A 20594-nucleotide genomic window follows, 5' to 3' on the forward strand; every position below is an offset into this window, starting at 1 on the left:
CTTTCTGGAAAAAAATACCGGCCTTCCTATATATTTATGTTTTTTCCCTATTATTAAGATTGGGATCAACCATAATTTATACCGGCCAAGACAGTAAAATACCGTCCAGGTGCCAACCCTACTCTTGTGGGACTACCTTTGTTAACGTTTCAAGCTTTCTTCATTCATTCCGAGGAACTTCCTGTGTGGCTGTAGGCTAACCTCCATCATTTCTGTTTGTGTTGGCCCCCAGGGGATAGTATGTAACCAACTGAGCAGGGAGATCAGATCCCATCACTGGGGCCCCTATAGAGAGCACAAGGCCACATATATATATATATATATATATATATATATATATATATATATACACACTTGCTCGTGTGCTACACCCATACTCTGGAAATCTCTGCCCTGTCCCATTAGATTCCCCCAGTGCCCCCCATCCTTCAAACAATCGCTTAAGGGAGAACTAAACCCCCTTTCTAATAAAAACCAAAAAAACCTACCCTCTATAGTCCCTGTTCCTCCCCCCCCCGCTCAGGAGTTAACACAAGTAAATACGCCTAAGCCGGTAATTACCTTGTTGCAGAGTCAGTGCAGCGGAGCACACGGGGGCCCACCTACCCACTTACTCTTCACTCTCTCCATCTCCAGAGACCTTAATATTCCTGTGCTCACTGTCCTCTTCCCATAAAGAAGTAGTGTGAGGCCCATGGGACTGTTCAAATGGAAGTGAAAGAACCCCAGACAGATACAGGGTACAACAGTTCACATCAATGGTTGCCAACACAATGAAAACTGTTTTCTGGGCCCACTGCTAGTTCCATCTCTTGAAGCAATGATATTGAAGTCACTTTGAAGATTTCCATTCATCCAGGTCATAACATCTCTAGTATAAGTAATTCTGCAGACACTGCTTGAATGAGTAGTGAAACATCTTCAATAATTACTCAACAAGTCCAGTTTCTGTATATTTGCTTTTTCTAGATAGATGTTGAAATCAATTCTTCTCAAGATGGTTTGTGGTATATTAATTCAAGAGGCAGAGAGAAAAGGATTAACCTGATCTGGCTGAACATGTAGGTGGCCAAGGCAGGGAATGATCCACTTGGTTGGTGACCTCAACAAACAAGTTGATCTCATTCTGTGGCCGTTAATGCTTTCTCAAAAAGGTAGCAAACACCAGGAAACAGCAAAAGAGGCTGGCACAAGCCTGGGCCCCACCAAGTAGAGAAGCCGAAGTCAGATGGTAAAAGTTAAAAATTTACATTTTATTTTCCATAATTAAAAAGTGAAAGTGTTTCATGTCCACCAAGGACACTTAGTCATAGGCTAAACATTGAGTACAGCATACAGAGTATTTAAAAGAGAGAGAGGCAACACATTCTCAGTATTATTAACAAGAAATCTCGAACACCTATTGCTAGACATTTTGAAGAATGTAATAACAGGACTTCCTGCTTCTTGAGTGAGAAATGCCGACTGCCCTGCTAACGTGTGGGACATTAAAACAGGCCGGTGCTTATGCACTTTGCGGGGTCCCGACCAAATCCCAAGCCGACTGGAAAGTCTGCAGCTCAGAAGGACCTGTGTGATTGGCAGCTCCAATGATGGAACCATGATGTTGTGGGACTGGAAAAGTGGCGCATCTTGGCAGAATCTGGCGCTGTGCCATAGAAAAGGGCCTTGTTTCACCCAGTTCCACATCTCCAAACATAGGCAGCAGAAGATGGTTTGGTCTGGGGGGGGGCAACAGAGGAAGGAGTTGCGGCACGCCCACTTTTTATGGCAAAGCCCATTTGACTCCACCTATTTTACCATGTGCTTTCACCAAATTTTCAGGAAATCAAAACCATAGCATTGGGGCAACATTTGCTTAAAGCCTGAACCCAAGTCCGTGCTATATAATATAGTAAGAATCAGTGAGCACAGGCACTCCAGGCCTATTATAAGTCTGACATTGCAGCATCTTCCCAAGCACTGCCTCACTCTATTGCCCAGGCAAAAAGCAAAGCATATGTAGCTGTAGGCCTAGAGCACCATGTAACTTGTAGGAAAAGCCATTCAGTGACATGCATAGTGATGTGCAAAATCCATATATCTCTCACAGCATGGATGCCTTTTTGCTGGTTTAAAGGCTGGTTAAGGGATCACATTTAAGCAATGCCAGTAAGCAGCATCAAGAACAAATAAGGTCTTGAGCTGTATTAAAAGGGTCATTGATTCATGGGAGGAGGGGGTCATTCTTCCACTGTATAGAGCACTGGTAAGGCCCCATCTAGAATATGCCATACAGTTTTGACCTCCATCACTCAAACAGGACATTATTGAATTAGAGAGGGTACAGAGAAGGGCAAATAAGCTGGTAAAGGGATAATCTTAGCTATGAGGAAAGACTGGCCAAGTTGGGGTTGTTCACGCTGGAGAAAAAAGCGCTTAAGGGGTGATATGATAACTATGTATAAATATATAAGGGGATCATATAATAATCTCTCTAATGCATTATTTACCAGTAGGTCTTTACAGTTGACACAAGGTCACCCATTCCGATTAGAAGAAGAGAGGTTCCAGCTAAAAATTGGGAAGAGGTTTGTTACAGTGAGAGCTGTGAAGATTTGGAATTCTCTCGCTGATTAGGGAATTAGTCGTACAGGCTGATACATTAGATAGCTTTAAGAAGGGGTTGGATGGTGTTTAGCAAGTTAGGGAATACAGGATTATGGAAGATAGCTCATAGTACAAGTTGATCCAGGGACTAGTCCTTTTGCAATCAGGAAGGAATTGTTTCCCTCTCTGAGGCAATTGCGCTCTCTGCACTAGAAGAGCCGAATTTCTGGGTTGAAAACTGGAAATTCGCTCTTAGTTACCAGGGGCGGCATGAGTGGATCAACTCACCTCATTGGTGGAGCGCCCCTGCCCGGGGGCCAATTGTGGCCTGTTTTAAAATTTACCCCAGCCCCCAGCCTCCATCATGAAATGTATAATAAGGAGCCCCCCAGCACAGTGCTATTAGGAATCCCATAGCAGTAATATTAATATTAAGGCACGTTATTGAAATGATCTGCCACTTGGTCTATATTGCTGCCTCTGTGCTGAAGGTGTTAGCAATAGACACGTACTGGCACATAGAGATCCACTGTCTCCACATACTTCTTTAGAGCTGAAGGTGTCAATAGACGTACTGACGTGACAGTACAGTAAACTAAAGAAGTATGGCATCACTACGTTCCAGTAAGTGTCTATTAATAACACCTTCAGTACACAGGCAGCAGTATAGACCAAGTGGCAGATCATTTCACTAATGTGCCCAAATATTACTGCTACGATTACTCTATTCCTGTAATTTAAAGTTAATGGTTCAAAGAATGTCGGGCTGAATGGTCGGCCCCCACACATTTTCACCTCACCAAATATGGCCCTCATTGCAAAAAGTTTGGGCACCCCTGATATACACCATTGAGAGTTTTCAACAAAATTTTCAGTGTGGTAATGCTTTATTGACGGCGTGTTTGCTATATGGGCGGGGGCCACAGGAAACCATGCATTTGTTCCTCGAATATATAAATTTGTTATCAACCCCATATTAAATTCACATTACATGCTGATTTATATAATATATATTTTTTGGACACTATGGTAATCAAGGAAGGTGATTGTTTAACAACTGATCTTTTTGTAAAAGCTACAGACAAAAACACTATACTACATTATGATTCTTTTCACCCACCACAGACACATACATTTTTACCTAAATAACAATTTCTAAGGGTAAAAAGAATAGTCTCTGATGACCTAAGATTGTCTGAACAGCTAGATAATATGGAGGATCAAAGCTGGGCCAACCCAGCCAGGCGCCCTAGGCAACCTGGCCAGCCACGACTCTTGATTGCGCATGTGCGAAAATGCTCTCAAGTGTGCATGCGTGAAACTGCGATTGAGCATGCATGCGTGAAACGGTGTGCGCGCATGTGCAAAAAAATTCCAGCCGCAGTCGGGGAGAGATGGGATCGGACATAGGGTAGGCAACATAGCAGGTACATGCCTGGCGCCTCCCCAGCTTTGCACCCTAGGCATGTGCCTACTCTGCCTACCCCTAGTTCTGGCCCTGTGGAGGATAATTTCATGCAGAGAGGGTATCCAATGCCTCTTCTGAGGAAACAAAGGGCCTTAGTTAAAAAGAAAGATAGGGATTCCCAAATTCCGTCTAAGGAAAAGGTGAAACGGATCTCCTTTGTCTCAAAATATACTACTCTCAGTTGAGAGGTGGCAAAAATCATACAGAGACATTATTAAAAGATGGGTTACCTGAAATTGAGTTTTTTTAAAAAAAAACCTCCAGTAATGTCTTATAAAAAGAATAAAACTATAGGGTCTAGGTTGGTAAGATCAGAGGTGGGAGGCCATAATAAAAAACGACAATTACTACCTCCAAGGAAAAATGGATTATTTCCGTGTTTATCCTGTAATTGCTGTTCAAATCTATCATCCACGAAACGGTAATCCCATAAAAATGAAAGTATACTACACTTGTATGTCATTGTTTGTAGTTTACACTATTAAATGCGCCTGTGGACTCCTGTATGTGGGACAGAACACTAGGATGGTGAAGGACACTATCAGGGAACATGTCAGCCATAAAGCTTAAAAATCAGGCCGTTTCATCACATTTTACTGATAAGGGCCATGGGGTCCAACAATTGAAATTCCAAGTAATTGATCATGTTCCTATATTTCTCCATGGTGGCAATAGAACTAAAGAACTTTTTAAAAAAGAAGCTAAGTGGATTCGTACCTTAGATACATTGGAACCCATGGCCTAAATCGTGAATATGATTTACAGGACATTTTTTAGACGATGCTGTATAAACTTCAGGTGAGATTTTTTAAGTAGGTTGTTTTTACATTTTGTTTATCACATTTTATCTTTTTCAGACTTTGAATTGATCTGTGTGGATTATCATACCAAACCAGATTTATAAGGACTAATTAGGGACGGAGTCAGAAAAAGGAACCTAAATGCACCTTAAAAAAGATAAGTGATACATTTTTGACTCATTGTGGAACCGTTGGGAGAAATAATACGTCACAGTCAAAAGATGGCGCCGCTTGAGAGAGTATGAATTGTAGTAAAACTTGATAAAGGGCCTGGAGCAAGCCAGAAACGTTGTATTTGTTACAGATCACAAAGCCATGTACCAAATAAAGGTTTTTTAAGTTTTAACGGAGCCGTGTCATATATTGGAATCAGACAAGGAGACAGAATAGGGAGGACGGTGAGAATACGGGTACAATATCTATAGTGAAACATCAGTGAACAACTTCTCACACTCAACTCATTTCTCACACAACTTTCATGTGGGCGGGCCTGAGACCTGACACTACAGAGCTGTAAGTGAGAGGAGACAGAGACTCCCAGTCATAGGGACTTAACTCACGGGCTATATCGCGGCTTTTGGGGGCAGAGCTCAGAACGCTAACCATGGAAGGAGCCGTCTCTTCCCACCCAATTAGAAACCAGTTTACTTCCCCCAGATCGAGGCTCGACACGCAATTCCCCCTTATCCCTGATGCGCTAGCGGCCCCGCCTTCTTTTAGACACGCTTCCGGCCTGGGCAGTAATCTTCGTGCCGAGCACTTCCGTTCCCTCTTTTCCTTTCCGCCGCCATCATGGGTCGCATGCACGCTCCAGGGTAAGAACGGGGAACGGTCACGGGGCGCGCCGGGAGGCATGGGGGGGGGGGGAGCCGGGGTTGTGAGGGAAAGGCGAGTCGGATGTTGGGATGTTAGTGTTTTCGACTGGGCCTTGGATGACAGCGTGGCGGCTACTCCTCGGATCTCTCGCTGCCTCGGGACTGTCCGGCGTGGGCAAATGCGCCTCTGTGTTGGGTTCCCGGGCCCCTTACATCTCCCCGCATACTGCCAGTATCTCCTAGTGTGTTTCCCCGCCCTACAGCCAGTCGTCTCCTCCATGTGGCCTATCGACTACAGGCCGCTGTGCTTGCTGTCCAATTACAGGCCGAACTGTCGTGCCTGTGTCTTTTCCCTCAGTGTGATGTGCAGAGAAACAGAGCTGCACTGGTACCAGCGTTTCACTGATAATTGAAATGTGTCCCAGTGCTACTCTTATACTTTATATGACAGTGGGGCCCAGCCTCAGCAGCTGCCCAATGTGCTGTCTCAGTGTGATTCTGCTTTCCTGATTGACTACAACTCCCACAATCCTCAGACACAGTTTGAGTGTTAGGACTAGAGCCCCAAATCACTCATTTCATACAGATGTGGCTTTATTGGATCTGACCGTTGCTTGTGTTTTTCTTTTACAGAAAGGGCCTGTCCCAGTCAGCGCTACCATACAGACGCAGTGTCCCCACGGTGAGTGCACTTCCTTGGGGAAGGGGTTGATTAGCCGGGTGTTGGGATTCTGTAGTGCAGTGTATGTGTAACAATGGGAGCTGGTAAGCGGGTGGTGCTGTTAACTAGTGTGCTGTCACTAGGGTTATCAGACTAGAGTAAGACTAATAAAAATCCATTACTGTGTTTCTCTGGCATACTCTGTTACCAAAACTGGCACTGCCCAATATACACAGTTGTACGTAAGGTGTGGGGTGTTATATAGCCAACAGCCCCAGCACCCAGATCTGGGAGACTTTTCCTGGGTGTCGGGTCACAGATCTCGCCCGCTGTGGTCTGTCTTCAGTGCCTGGCACTTCCACTGCTTTTGCCACACATTATTGCTTATTCATGACACATTGTGTCCATGCAGTGCTACTGTGTGATTGGCTGCTTTGCCTTGTACTCATATGCCCGTGTGTAGGGTGCCTAGTGCCCCTGTGTATGAATGACTTCCTTATTGGGTGGGTTTATTGACTCTGACTCCTTATCTTACAGTGGCTGAAACTCACATCTGATGATGTCAAGGAACAGATCTACAAACTGGCCAAGAAGGGTCTGACCCCCTCCCAGATTGGTGAGTTCAGTGGTTATCTCCTCCCCCTTTAAAAATCACAAACCCTTGTGCTGAATAATAAAATGGAATTGAAGCTCATAGCACGAGGACGTCTCTTCCCTGTGTGCCTCTATATTAATGTAGCTGCACATGTACAATATCCCTCCCTGGTGTGACAACATGAGCTCAGTCAGTTGGGGGGTGTAGACAATAGGCAGGTTTTATTTCTGTAATGTGTTCTCTGGCAGGACCCCTGGTCATGGTCCCAGGTGGGCACAGTAGGTTAGCAGCTCACAGTGAGGGTCCTGGGTGGGCACAGTAGGTTTGCAGCTCACAGTGATGACTGGTTTCCAATCATTCGCAGTTTCTACCAGAAAGCTTTGCTGGTGTTGGCCTGTAACCTTCCTTGGATGTCTGAGTGAGCGGAACCTGCCCCGGTGGTAATGTACAACTGGTGCCCCTTAATTGTGATCTTTCTGACCCCCCCAATGTTTGTGCCTACAGGTGTCATCCTCAGAGACTCCCATGGTGTTGCCCAAGTCCGCTTTGTGACTGGCAACAAGATCCTGAGGATCCTGAAGTCTAAGGGTCTCGCTCCTGATCTCCCAGAGGATCTGTATCACCTGATCAAGAAAGCAGTGGCTGTGCGCAAACACTTGGAGAGGAACAGGAAGGTAAGTGGCTGTGGCTCTTCTAAACAGTGACATTTGCCTCCAGTATGTGGGTTACGTATTGGTTATGCGCTGGTGAGGGGAGTCTTGTAGAGGTGTGTGTATTTCCCATGCCTTGAGGTTAGGCATCACCTGTGCAATATACTATTGCAAAAACTGACTCTTGCAGCTGCCTCTTGTTCAGATACTTATAGTTAAATTGTGGGGAGGCTTCAAGTGGGAAATTGAATTAGCTTGTGCCCCTGGATGTAACGGGTGCGCGTAGGGGCAGGGGTTATTCTTATTGCCCTGGATAACATGCAGCTACTGATCTTTTGCTTAAACTGCTCCCCAGCTCACAGTGATGACTGGTTTCCAATCATTCGCAGTTTCTACCAGAAAGCTTTGCCTGGTGTTGGCTAGTAACCTTCCTTGGATGTCTGAGTGAGCAGAACCTGCCCCAGGGCTAGTGGGAGCATAAAGGCTTCTCTGTAAGTGGCTGGGTTAGCGAGGAGCCCATTCTTAAGCGAAGAGCCTCTGCTAGAGACCCCAGGCATTGTGTTCAGGGAGCAGTGACTGGTTTAAGCCCAGTAAAATATAGATCTGTGTAAAATGGAACAACAGTCTGTTCCTTTGTTACTTCAAGAGAAATTGTTTCCTAGAACTGAAGCAGATGTAGTTCTGTGAGCATAATCGTGGTATTGTGGTTCCAGATCCGAAAAGTTTAATTTTGACTGCTGGTACAGTGGTTGTGTATCACAGGGGCTTGCTTCCCCTTACATGTAGTTTGCAGTTAACGCTGCCATAAAGAGATGCACCTGTAGCCATTTATTCCTGTAACCAGTTTGGGTATTAACCTGTTATGGGGAGCAATGTGACTGTGTGTTGAGGGCAGTTCCACTGAGATGTTGCATTAAATTCCTTGACCTTCCCTCTAGGATAAAGATGCCAAGTTCCGCCTGATTCTTATTGAGAGCAGAATCCACCGTCTGGCTCGTTACTACAAAACCAGGAGAGTCCTCCCACCCAACTGGAAGTAGTAGGTGTCTCTTTGCCCCTATGTATACAAGATTCCATCTGTGGGCGTCATTGGCTTTAGGGCAATATTTCCCCTTTATAAGGGTTGGACTTTATATAAATATTGAGTACAACATTGGGCAGACTAGGGGTCTAATGGAGTCCATGCACAGTCTCCCCCCCCAATCTAAATCAATAGCTGCATTGTACTTCCTAAACACACTTCTAATTGTGTATTTTGGGGCATTATACATTTTAGGGACTGGACTGATTATGCAGCAGAGAGGGGAGTAACCCCCAATAGCTGCTCTTGGGCCCCTGTTTGCCTGTCAGACTGATGCATTATCAGTAAGAGAAGTGGCCAATATGCAGCTATCGATGTACAGGTTTATGTTGGTAATAACATGATTTTTTCTCTTCTTTGCAGCGAGTCCTCCACAGCCTCTGCTCTGGTCGCATAAACTCCTTCCAACTGAACCCAATAAAATGTCTCTCTAAATCCCTTTACATTGTCTGTTGCCTGATTCTGATTGGCTGGTGTTGGTGGGGGGGCAGTGACTGTCTATGTAGCTAAAGGTGATCATATGATTGGTTACAATTCTCAGTACAGGCCAGTACAGATGGAGTATGTGGTTGGTTCTGATATGGTGCCAGTATGGCAATGGGTAATTTACAGCTGCATGTTCACCCATTGATGCCAACATGTCACATCTTTTCAGTGTTAAATGTATCTCTAGGGGCATGGTTTGTACCCAGAGACACCACATGCTTAAAGGGCCAGAAGTACCAGGCTCTGCCCTATATATTCCTTATGTGGCACAACCTCACGCTGTGTTTATTTTATGTGGGTGAAGCTGCAAACAAGCAAAATGCCTCTACTGATCTCCAAATCATGGTCTTTTTGTAAAAACTGGGTGGAAAGAAGGAATAGGGTATGAGCTGCTGAGCTTAGTAGAAAGACACATGGGGAGAAAGACTGGAGTGGGAGGCAGTGTCAGACTGGGATGCCAGAAGCCCACCAGAAAGCCTTAGACCTTGGGCCCACCAGAAAGCCTTAGACCTTGGGCCCACCAGAAAGCCTTAGACCTTGGGCCCACCAGAAAGCCTTAGACCTTGGGCCCACCAGAAAGCCTTAGACCTTGGGCCCACCAGAAAGCCTTAGACCTTGGGCCCACCAGAAAGCCTTAGACCTTGGGCCCACCAGAAAGCCTTAGACCTTGGGCCCACCAGAAAGCCTTAGACCTTGGGCCCACCAGAAAGCCTTAGACCTTGGGCCCACCAGAAAGCCTTAGACCTTGGGCCCACCAGAAAGCCTTAGACCTTGGGCCCACCAGAAAGCCTTAGACCTTGGGCCCACCAGAAAGCCTTAGACGCTGGACCTTTACAAACTAATATTCCTCGTGACTGAACCTCTTTATTCTCCTAGTTTTTTTTATATATACTTACAATATTCTCCCATTTTCCCCCAAAAAGAAATGGGGAATGACCGTGAAATAGGCCAAATGTTTATAAACAAGAGGGCCCACTGACACCTGGGCCCACCGGGAGTTTTTCCTGGTATACCGGTGGGCCATTCCAACACTGGCTCATGCTGTTGTACATAAAAAAAAAATTTCAGTGGGTATCATTTGTGAATCTGCCACTATGCGATTCTATCAATTCTGGGGGGGTGTTATACATGGAATCGCCTTTGTATAAAGTAACCTCCCCCCACTTCAGCAGAACAAACCTTCCTGGTGCCTCTGGACGGACCTTCCTCTTACCATTTTCCCAAAGGGAGTGATATGTGCAGTGAACCTCTGGGGAGCAGGGTACTATGGTAAAATATTCACTACGAATCAAAATGTAGAGTAAATTATGTACATCTTACTTTGGCCCAGGGCTCCTTGAATTTCCAGTGGCCCCTAATATCCCGCCTGTTTTCAGTAGACCTATCATGGGATTGACTGATGCCCAATGAAACATATCACAGACCTGCCTTTCCTCTGCCCAAATAATACCAAAGGCAACTTTATCATATGACAAACGTCTTCTAATGACAGTGGCATGTTTATGGGTCAGCTCTTTCTAGACCCAATGAGTCCTTTGCCCAAAGGATACTAATAGCAGTGACATGTATATCCAAGTCCCTGCTAGACCCAAAATAACATTAATAAGTCAGCACCTTCTGAACCCAGTTTCATAATGTACTAATCCCAGTGATATGTTTATATACACTGTATATCAATTTTATATGATTGGTCAATTGGTCAATTAAACATCTGACATCTGTGCAGATCAGTAGGACTGGGTCCAGACATGGCTTATCCCCTTCTTATTTATTCATCCTTAGCATCTCCTTTCACCAATTTCTCCCACCCTGCCTCTTGATGCCCCCTTCACTTTTCAGTGACCCTTTTCCCTTGCACTAGGTCTTCCTCCTCTGTAATGTTCCCCGGCAATACTATAGAACTAAAACAAATGCAAGAACACCAATGAAATGTGTTAACATATTTATTTATAAATTGAATGTTATATTTATGCATTTTAGGTTAATTCATACTAATTTAAATTAGGAAGGACTCACATCCATTAGGTTCAAGTTTTAGTGTAAAAGAGATCTTCCTATTTAATAGTTGGTACAGAGGAAGGCAAAAAACCCATCTGAAGCCAGAGCCAATTTGCCTCAGAGGGGGAAAAATTCCTTCCTGACTCCCAAAGGGCAATCGGACAAGTCCCTGGATCAACTGGTACTGAGAGTTTGTCAGTATCCGTACTAAGTTTATGTCTGGGTTTAGAGTAGGAGATGTGACTGGTTGTTGAGTGGATTGAAAGGATAGCAAGACAATTTGAATAGGAAGAACCACTGATGAATTGGTGTTAGGAGATTGCAGGGGGAAGCAAAAGAAGAAAGTAGAGAAGAGAAGCCTTTGTGTAGGGGCATAATTTTTAGCGTGTGGTGGTGACTACATGTATTGGTGAAATGGAAGAACCAATGGAGGTGCAGGAAGAAGGGCAAGGATTAAAAGATATTTTAAAGAGGAGAAACTGGATGATATGTAAATAAAAGAAGATATTGGTGGAGGTGTGATAGCACAGTTACAGAAGCTGCGGGTAGAGGTAAGGTAAAATACGGGATAAGGGCTGGCGGTGGAGCTAAAGTTAAATGAAAAGTCCTTTGGTGGAGAGGTAGTAAATGAGTACTAATAAAAACTAAGGTTCTAATAGTGGAGCTGTAGAGGTTGAAAATGTGTGCTGCTAGTGGAGCTGTAGAGGTCGATATGAATGATGGCGCTAAGGTTGTGTGAAATGTAGATGCTTAAGGCAAGATGTTGGAAAGTGAAGTGGTGATGTGGCCCTTGAATGTGAGACTGCTGGTGGATTGATGTAAACCGAAGACACCACTGGTGGTGATGTGGTTGTCTGAAAAGAATATGAATATGGAGCTACAGAAGGAGATAAAGTCCCTTCTGGTGGAGTGGGAATCTTGAAGTCACCACTGGCTGAACTGCATCCGCTTCAAAGGAGATGTTGCTGGTGGAGCTGCAGACGCCACTGGATCTTTATGAGAAAAAATATGTCAGTAATAGATCATCAGGAATTCTCATTCAGATGCATGGCATTTAAGCACAAGCCTTATTCATTAGGGGTGCCAACATGTTAGGGAGTTTTTCCTCCCAGGCTGATGCTCCTTTTAGGAATAAATGCACTGGCCATGGAAATTGGAAATAATGCCTGAGTTTCACGTTTTACCCTGTTGTGTAGGCTAATGTCCATCAGCACAGAAACCCCTACTGCCCGGTGTGTTTATTTGCTTCACACATGGGGAGGATTGTGACCAAGAAATGTAAACTTGAGCATCTTCTGGCCAAAACCCTCCTCTTTTGCACATTGAGGATTTGGGTCATACCAATGTAGACACACACTAGGCAACAGGAGATTAAATTGCTATTTGTCTACCAGCTGAGAACCATTGTACAGGGATACTGAATGGAGTTGGGACCTTACCCTGTGGATGTTTCTTCAGGGATCTCATTCTGGGATGTTGACGTTATTGGCCACAAGATCACTAACAGGAGAAGCCCTCCAGGGCCATTTGCAGAGCTGCTTCTTGTTCTGCCGATGTCTGTGTGCAGAAGTCACAAGCACGCCGCAGCTGTTTCTGGGTCCAGAGAGCTACTCCCTTCAGTCCTGTATAGGGAAAAATCATATTTGTGAGTCATGAATACTAATTAGAGCTTGTATATGATTCATAAACAAAAAAATAAAGACTGATGACCAAATGCAAATTGTCTTAGAAAGCCATTGTCACCATTATACTAAAATATAATATTACGCTAAAGTACCCCTTAAAACATGTTTATTATTCCCCTGCGCCATTATAATAAAACCAACTCTTGCAGCTATTGAGTTACACTGTGTGATGGTGCAGTCGTATCAAATATAATGGATTCCCTCACCTTTCTTGGCTGGCCGGTTCTGCAGTATCCGGAGATGTTCTTCAATCTCAGCCCTGATGATCTTCTTAGGAGGCAGTTGGGTGATGAATGGGTGCTGCAGGAGTTCTTCAGCACTCCCTCTCTCTGAAGGATCCTTCTTCAGACAGGACTCCAAGAAGGACACAAAATGTAGTGACCTGGAAAAAAAGTTTTTAGCTGTAGCTAGCAAAACAAATCCCCAGATCATTATTTCCAGATTCCAGAAGCTTTTACCCAGTAACCATTAGCTATACCCCAGCATATACATATATTTTGCAGTATATCTATCTACCTGTCTATCTATCATATATCATCTATCTATCATCTATCTATTTATCATTTATCTACCTATCCATCTATCTATCTATCTATCTATCTCTGTATCTATCAATATATCTAACGATCTATATATCCCTCAATCTATCATCTATCAATCTCTCTATTTATCTATCTATTTTGATGTGAATTCTTTAGCATGAAGTGAGACCCATAGTATTACAGCATTACACATTATAGAAATCTTCTCCCAAAGTCTTGTCCCTACTGACTATGCCTTACCTTGTGCACTTTTTCATCTCCAATTTGTACCTGTATGTTAGCTTCCTATCCACTTAGACTGTTCTACAGGGGAGGGAACTCCTTCCCACTATGTCTCTTACCCCATAACACTTAATCTCTTTGTCCTATGATTCTGTATATATTTATTATGTGATTTGTCTCCCCCATGGATACTTTTATATATATTGTACTTTTATGCACTGTACAGCGCTGCTTTGCAAATAAAGTTATACATACATACAAGTGTTCCCCAACCCAAGATACCCACCACTATCCCAAACTGGTCAACAAGTGTATATCAAAGTATATCAGTGGCAAATCTAGATGTCTATAAGGCTATGAGGGACAAGGTAAGGTCCTGTGATTTTCCCACACCCTCTCCTGACTGCACCATAGTGCATATGGCCTGTAATCTCACAGTAGTGGGGCCCATAGTTATACTGTTATGCCTTTAAAAAGAAAAACAGTGATTATATGCATAAAATATATAATATCTGCTCTGAATCCACCTATATTTCCCTGAAAACACACATATCCCTGCCTGCATCTCATGGGCCACATTTAAAATCTGCAGTAGAAAAACCTCTATTTATATTTAGGAGGTATTAAAAAAAAATACACATCCCCCTGAGCTGAGACTGCAATCTCCCCATTGTCCCAAATTTGTACAGACAAGGGGCATGGTGAGGCCATACTATGGAAGCTGCTAAGTGGATATAGGAGTTGCCAAATGTCCCAAATGTGGGGAGTTCCATGTCTGCAAGCACAGGTACAATGTACAGTGACACGAGCTGGGTCCGACTCACCATCTGTTTGATTGAAGCTTCGGTGGTTGGGCTTCTATTATCAGGTGCTCCACTGGGTATTGATCTGCATATGCTAAAAGTGAAAAACATATATATGAGGCCCAACAAACATGTCTAGAAGTTATTTATTTAATCTATAGCAAAAGTAATTTTTTGCTGGAAATAGCAAATCACCCCAAATTCCTCCCATTCTGATATAGAACCTCTGCTGCTCAATGTATAAAATAAAGTAGCCACAATTGTTGTGATTCACTTAGGTGGTTTTCCCTCAGCCATTTTGATGGCGGTTATCCCCAGCGACCAGATGTCACACTGCAAAAGACACACCAAAGAGCATTAGAAGGAGAGAATTGGGTTAATGGGCATTTAATAAAATCTAAGTAAAAATGCTACACTTATAACTCTCTTTTAGAAACATATACATATATTATTATGGGTGCAAAAGTACACGCCATTCTCCTTAGCTCAATTATGGCCAGAACAGAACAGAATACAGCTAAAATAACCCAATGCACACCCTAGTAAATGAACACACCATGGCATATGTAAAAGTGAAAAAAATGCTTTATTATATATAAACATGTATACAGCAATACATCTCCATTACAAATAATAGCAGTTACATAACACCAGCGTCACAATGCAAATGAGCAAATATATTAAAGCAGACACATTGTGCAAAAGGTTAAGAAACCCAGCCTTTCTGAAAAACTCCTTTCTCTCCATGAGAAAATGACTGCGTCTATGTCCCATTAACACTGATAAGTAAATGCTCAGTGTTGTTACAAGTATTATAAGTACAACATATTTTGGTGTCGTACGCCAGGCGCTGGCCCTTCTGCCTTATGGCCTCAGGTGCCATCCAATATGGAGTCCCTTCCGCTTCATGGCACAAGCCAGTTTGGGGGTCCAGGTCGCAGCTGTGTCCGAAGTCGACTGAAATGACAGATAGAATCTATTAATGGAAAATAACTTTATAATAATAAGATAGGAACCTGAATTATGAAACCCCCTGACTCCATATTCACAGAAGCTCCCCACAATCCATTACTCTTATAACTGTAAGTTTTACTCACTGATCTTCACTTTGGCCGTCTCTGTGAGCACGATGTTCAGGCTCTTGATGTCTTTATGAATGGCACGGTTCTTGTGGATGTGGTGCAGCCCCTGGGGAGATTGAGATGTAGGTTATAAGACTATAACAGACATAAGACTAAACATTCCCAACAAAGAGATTGTAAATAAAATTTATGCAATTAAAGAAGAGTCCTTTAGGGGTAAATCTGGCCTTACCTTTAAAACCTCCTTGCAGACATAGCCAATCCAGGTCTCCTTCAGGGATTGGCCATTGGTCTTGTGGATGAGGTTGTAGAGAGAGCCTCCACCACAGTACTCCAGAACAATCTGCAATATATAGAAATTATTTAAGGTCATGTAATCTATCACTTCCAGTGGAGATTGCTTTGTCACAAGAGGAATGAACACGATACAGTAAATCATTTCTTACTTCCAAGAGCTCCAATGAGCACTCCATGAGTGGAGCCCTGTAGTAGGCTCCATAGTAGGAGGCTATGTTTTTGTGGCCTCCAAACTGCTGGAGAAACTTCAGCTCCCTGCAGACTGACTCTTCATCCTGGAGTGGAATAATAGAAATCCCTTTAGCTCACATAGGCAACTACACAAATAGGATAGATATATAGAGAATGGAATTATAAAGATACAGTACTCGGCTGATGTTGGCGATCTTCACCGCTACCACGCCTTTACGATGGTGTCGTCCCTGTAATACACACAGAAAGGTTAACTTATATTCAAGTAGGAAAGAGAGGTTCTAATGCACCCCCCAAACCAGAAGCTTGAAATGTCTGCCAAAATCATTGTGTGATTGTGTGGAGTGATCACAATCTTGTTCAGTTCCCCTACTCTCTAGGAATTGCTTGGTCCCTTACCTTGTAGACGTCTCCGGTGCCGCCCACTCCAAGAAGCACATCCTTGGTCAGCCGACCATCAGGAGGCTGGAAAATAAAATAGAAAAAAGAAGGATTTTATTGATAACATAATATTCCCCAGGTTACAAAAGACGTCTCACTTCCAGCAGAAGCGGCGAGTGTTTTACCCTCCTTTCTACTCACCTTATAAATCTCGGAGAGGGGCCTGGATTTCGCCTGTGGCTGAAGGAGAAGAGAAAGATTCTATTACATTCTATACTTTATCTGTATCTGTTCTCTATACAGCAAACCCCTAAATTCAGATAAAACAGTAGCAGTTGTCTTACCTTCCTCCACGGGGCGCAGAATTGCATTGCGTCCAAGTTTTTTAGCTCTTAAAAGAGCTGTTGGGTTATAAAGAGATATCAGCTGACGTCAATGGAAGATGGTTTTTCCAAACGCCAAAAATCAGATGGAATATCGCTGAATATCTCTTTCAAACAATCGATGTGAAATCACTTCGAAAATCACTTCGGAAAATCGCTTCGAAAACGCTATAAAAACGCTTCGTCGCTTGGAAATTTCACTGTGTGGGGACACAAAAAGTAAGAAGAGATTGTGAGCTCACATGCACCAGCCCTCTCTGTTATACAACAAACCCTAAACGTATATATATTTTTTATCTGTTTTATCTGTTATTTTTATTCTGACAATAAATTCTGAAATCTGATATCCATTGGCAAAAAAACCCAAAATTTAGCATGTTATTAAAGCAAAGCTCCCCTTTAATTGACATGAAATTAAACAGGTTGCAGCATTTCCCTGCCTGTATTGGCACCATCCATTCTTCCCTCTATTATAACACGAGGCCCAGTCCCTGCTGAAATGCAGCCTCTCAACATCATATTATCACAGTAAACGAACTAGTAAAGGCTGACAAGGGATCCTGGGATTTGTAGGTCAGTAACAGCTAAAAGACCACTAGCTTCTGGTCTGACAAGGGATGCTGGGATTTGCAGTTTATTAAGAGCTAGAGGACTACGGGCTGCAGGTCTGACAAGGGATGCTGGGATTTGTAATTCAGTAACAGTTAGAAGACCACAAGCTGCTTGTCTGACAAGGGTTGCTGGGATTGATAGGCCAGTAACAGTTAGAAGACTACAGGCTGCGGGTCTGACAAGGGATGCTTTGATTTGTAGGCAGGCCCGGATTTGTGGAAAGGCCACCTAGGACCGGGCCTAGGGTGGCAGGATTTTAGGGGGGCGGCATGCTGCCCAACCACACCCATATTTGTTCAAAAACACTGGGGATGTGCTGGAGATACAATAATTTTTTTAAATTTCCCATGCGCCAATCACCATTGCTCCAGTCCAGATGATGAAAATTTGCACGAATAAAGGGGGGACAGGGGTGATGAACGACAGTGGGCCTAGGGGTGCCCACTATGTAAGTCCGGCCCTGTTTGTAGGTCAGTAACAGATGAATAAAGGCTGCAGTTCTGACAAGGGATGCTGGGATTTGTAGGTCAGTAACAACTAAAAGGCCACAGGCTGCAGGTCTGACAAGGGATGCTGGGATTTGTACTATAGGCTACAGGTCTGACAAGGGATGCTGGGATTTGTACTATAGGCTACAGGTCTGACAAGGGATGCTGGGATTTGTACTATAAGCTACAGGTCTGACAAGGGATGCTGGGATTTGTAGGTCAGTAACAGTTAGAATACCACAAGCTGCTGGTCTGACAAGGGATGCTGGGATTTTGTAGTTCATTAACAGCTAGAAGACTACAGGCTGCAGGTCTGACAAGGGATGCTGGGATTTGTAGTTCAGTAAAAGTTAGAAGACCACAAGCTGCAGGTCTGACAAGTGATGCTGGGATTTGTACTATAGGCTACAGGTCTGACAAGGGATGCTGGGATTTGGAGTTCATTAAGAGCTAGAGGACTTCAGGCTGCAGGTCTGACAAGGGATGCTGGGATTTGTACTATAGGCTACAGGTCTGACAAGGGACGCTGGGATTTGTAGTTCATTAGGAGCTAGAGGACTATGGGCTGCAGGCCTGACAAGGGATGCTGGGATTTGTAGTTCAGTAACAGTTAGAAGACCACAAGCTGCTTGTCTGACAAGGGTTGCTTGGATTGATATGCCAGTAACAGTTAGTAGACTACAGGCTGTGGGTCTGACAAGGGATGCTGGGATTTGTACTATAGGCTACAGGTCTGACAAGGGATGCTGGGATTTGTACTACAGGCTGCTGGTCTGACAAGGGATGCTGGGATTTGTACTACAGGCTGCAGGTCTGACAAGGGATGCTGGGATTTGTAGGTCAGTAATAGTTAGAAGACAACAGGCTGCAGGTCTGAAAAGGGATGCTAGGATTTGAAGGTCAGTAACAGTTAGAATACCACAAGCTGCTGGTCTGACAAGGGATGCTGGTATTTGTAGTTCATTAAGAGCTAGAAGACTACAGGCTGCAGGTCTAACAAGGTATGCTGGGATTTGTAGGACAGTAACAGTTAAAATACAAGGAATGCTGGGATTTGTAGTTCATTAAGAGCTAGAGGACTACAGGCTGCAGGTCTGACAGGGAATGATGGGATTTGTAGTTCAGTAACAGTTAGAAGACCACAAGCTGCTGGTCTGACAAGGGATGCTGGGATTTGTACTATAGGCTGCAGGTCTGACAAGGGATGCTAGGATTTGTACTATAGGCTACAAGTCTGACAAAGGATGCTGGGATTTGTACTACAAGCTAGAGGTCTGACAAGGGATGCTGGGATTTGTACTATAGGCTACAGATCTGACAAGGGATGCTGGGATCTGTAGTTCATTAAGAGCTTGAGGACTACAGGCTGCAGGTCTGACAACGGATGCTGGGATTTGTAATTCAGTACCAGTTAGAAGACCACAAGCTGCTGGTCTGACACAAGATACTGGGATTTTTTAGGCCAGTAACAATTAGAAGACTACAGGCTGCGGGTCTGACAAGGGATGTTGGGATTTGTAGGTCAGTAACAGAGGAGTAAAGGCTGAAGGTCTGACAAGGGATTCTGGGATTTGTAGGTCATTAACATCTAAAAGACCACAGGCTGCAGGTCTGACAAGGGATACTGGGATTTATAGTTCAGTAGAAGTTAGAAGACCACAAGCTGCAGGTGTGACAAGGGATGCTGGGATTTGTACTATAGGCAACAGGTCTGACAAGGGATGCTGGGATTTGTAGGTCAGTAATAGTTAGAAGACAACAGGCTGCAGGTCTGAAAAGGGATGCTGGGATTTGAAGGTCAGTAACAGTTAGAATACCACAAGCTGCTGGTCTGACAAGGGATGCTGGTATTTGTAGTTCATTAAGAGCTAGAAGACTACAGGCTGCAGGTCTAACAAGGTATGCTGGGATTTGTAGGACAGTAACAGTTAAAATACCACAAGCTGCTGGTCTGACAAGGAATGCTGGGATTTGTAGTTCATTAAGAGCTAGAGGACTACAGGCTGCAGGTCTGACAGGGAATGATGGGATTTGTAGTTCAGTAACAGTTAGAAGACCACAAGCTGCTGGTCTGACAAGGGATGCTGGGATTTGTACTATAGGCTGCAGGTCTGACAAGGGATGCTAGGATTTGTACTATAGGCTACAAGTCTGACAAAGGATGCTGGGATTTGTACTACAAGCTAGAGGTCTGACAAGGGATGCTGGGATTTGTACTATAGGCTACAGATCTGACAAGGGATGCTGGGATCTGTAGTTCATTAAGAGCTTGAGGACTACAGGCTGCAGATCTGACAACGGATGCTGGGATTTGTAATTCAGTACCAGTTAGAAGACCACAAGCTGCTGGTCTGACACGAGATACTGGGATTTTTTAGGCCAGTAACAATAAGAAGACTACAGGCTGCGGGTCTGACAAGGGATGCTGGGATTTGTAGGTCAGTAACAGAGGAGTAAAGGCTGCAGGTCTGACAAGGGATGCTGGGATTTGTAGGTCAGTAACAGCTTAAAGACCACAGGCTGCAGGTCTGACAAGGGATGCTGGGATTTGTAGGTCATTAACAGTTAGAAGACCACAAGCTGCTGGTCTGACAAGGGATGCTGGGATTTTGTAGTTCATTAAGAGCTAGAAGACTACAGGCTGCAGGTCTGACAAGGGATACTGGGATTTATAGTTCAGTAGAAGTTAGAAGACCACAAGCTGCAGGTGTGACAAGGGATGCTGGGATTTGTACTATAGGCTACAGGTCTGACAAGGGATGCT

General features: G+C 44.0%; 1 protein-coding gene, 1 non-coding gene and 1 pseudogene across 2 annotated transcripts; all 3 read left to right on the forward strand.

Moving 5' to 3' along the window:
* Positions 1-5542: 5542 nt before the first annotated feature.
* On the forward strand, positions 5543-9102 carry rps13.S (ribosomal protein S13 S homeolog). The gene is made up of 6 exons (XM_018260371.2): positions 5543-5672; positions 6306-6354; positions 6871-6949; positions 7433-7602; positions 8517-8617; positions 9023-9102. The coding sequence occupies exons 1-6, from the start codon at positions 5650-5652 to the stop codon at positions 9054-9056; spliced, it is 456 nt and encodes a 151-aa protein (XP_018115860.1). The 5' UTR covers positions 5543-5649; the 3' UTR covers positions 9057-9102.
* On the forward strand, positions 7260-7350 carry LOC121393472 (annotated as a pseudogene).
* On the forward strand, positions 7935-8026 carry LOC121393471. Its single transcript, XR_005961088.1, has one exon. It is a non-coding gene; the product is annotated as a small nucleolar RNA SNORD14 (small nucleolar RNA).
* Positions 9103-20594: the final 11492 nt, after the last annotated feature.

The sequence above is a fragment of the Xenopus laevis genome, chromosome 4S (genome assembly GCF_017654675.1).
Source record: "Xenopus laevis strain J_2021 chromosome 4S, Xenopus_laevis_v10.1, whole genome shotgun sequence".
NCBI lineage: Eukaryota > Metazoa > Chordata > Amphibia > Anura > Pipidae > Xenopus > Xenopus laevis.

Bases quoted from the DNA above. Each gene is read 5' to 3' on its own strand.
- rps13.S (XM_018260371.2), top strand. From the start codon at position 5,650: ATGGGTCGCATGCACGCTCCAGG. The intron at 5,673-6,305 runs GTAAGAACGGGG...TTTCTTTTACAG, and splicing joins GGTCGCATGCACGCTCCAGG to AAAGGGCCTGTCCCAGTCAG. The intron at 6,355-6,870 runs GTGAGTGCACTT...CTTATCTTACAG, and splicing joins ACAGACGCAGTGTCCCCACG to TGGCTGAAACTCACATCTGA.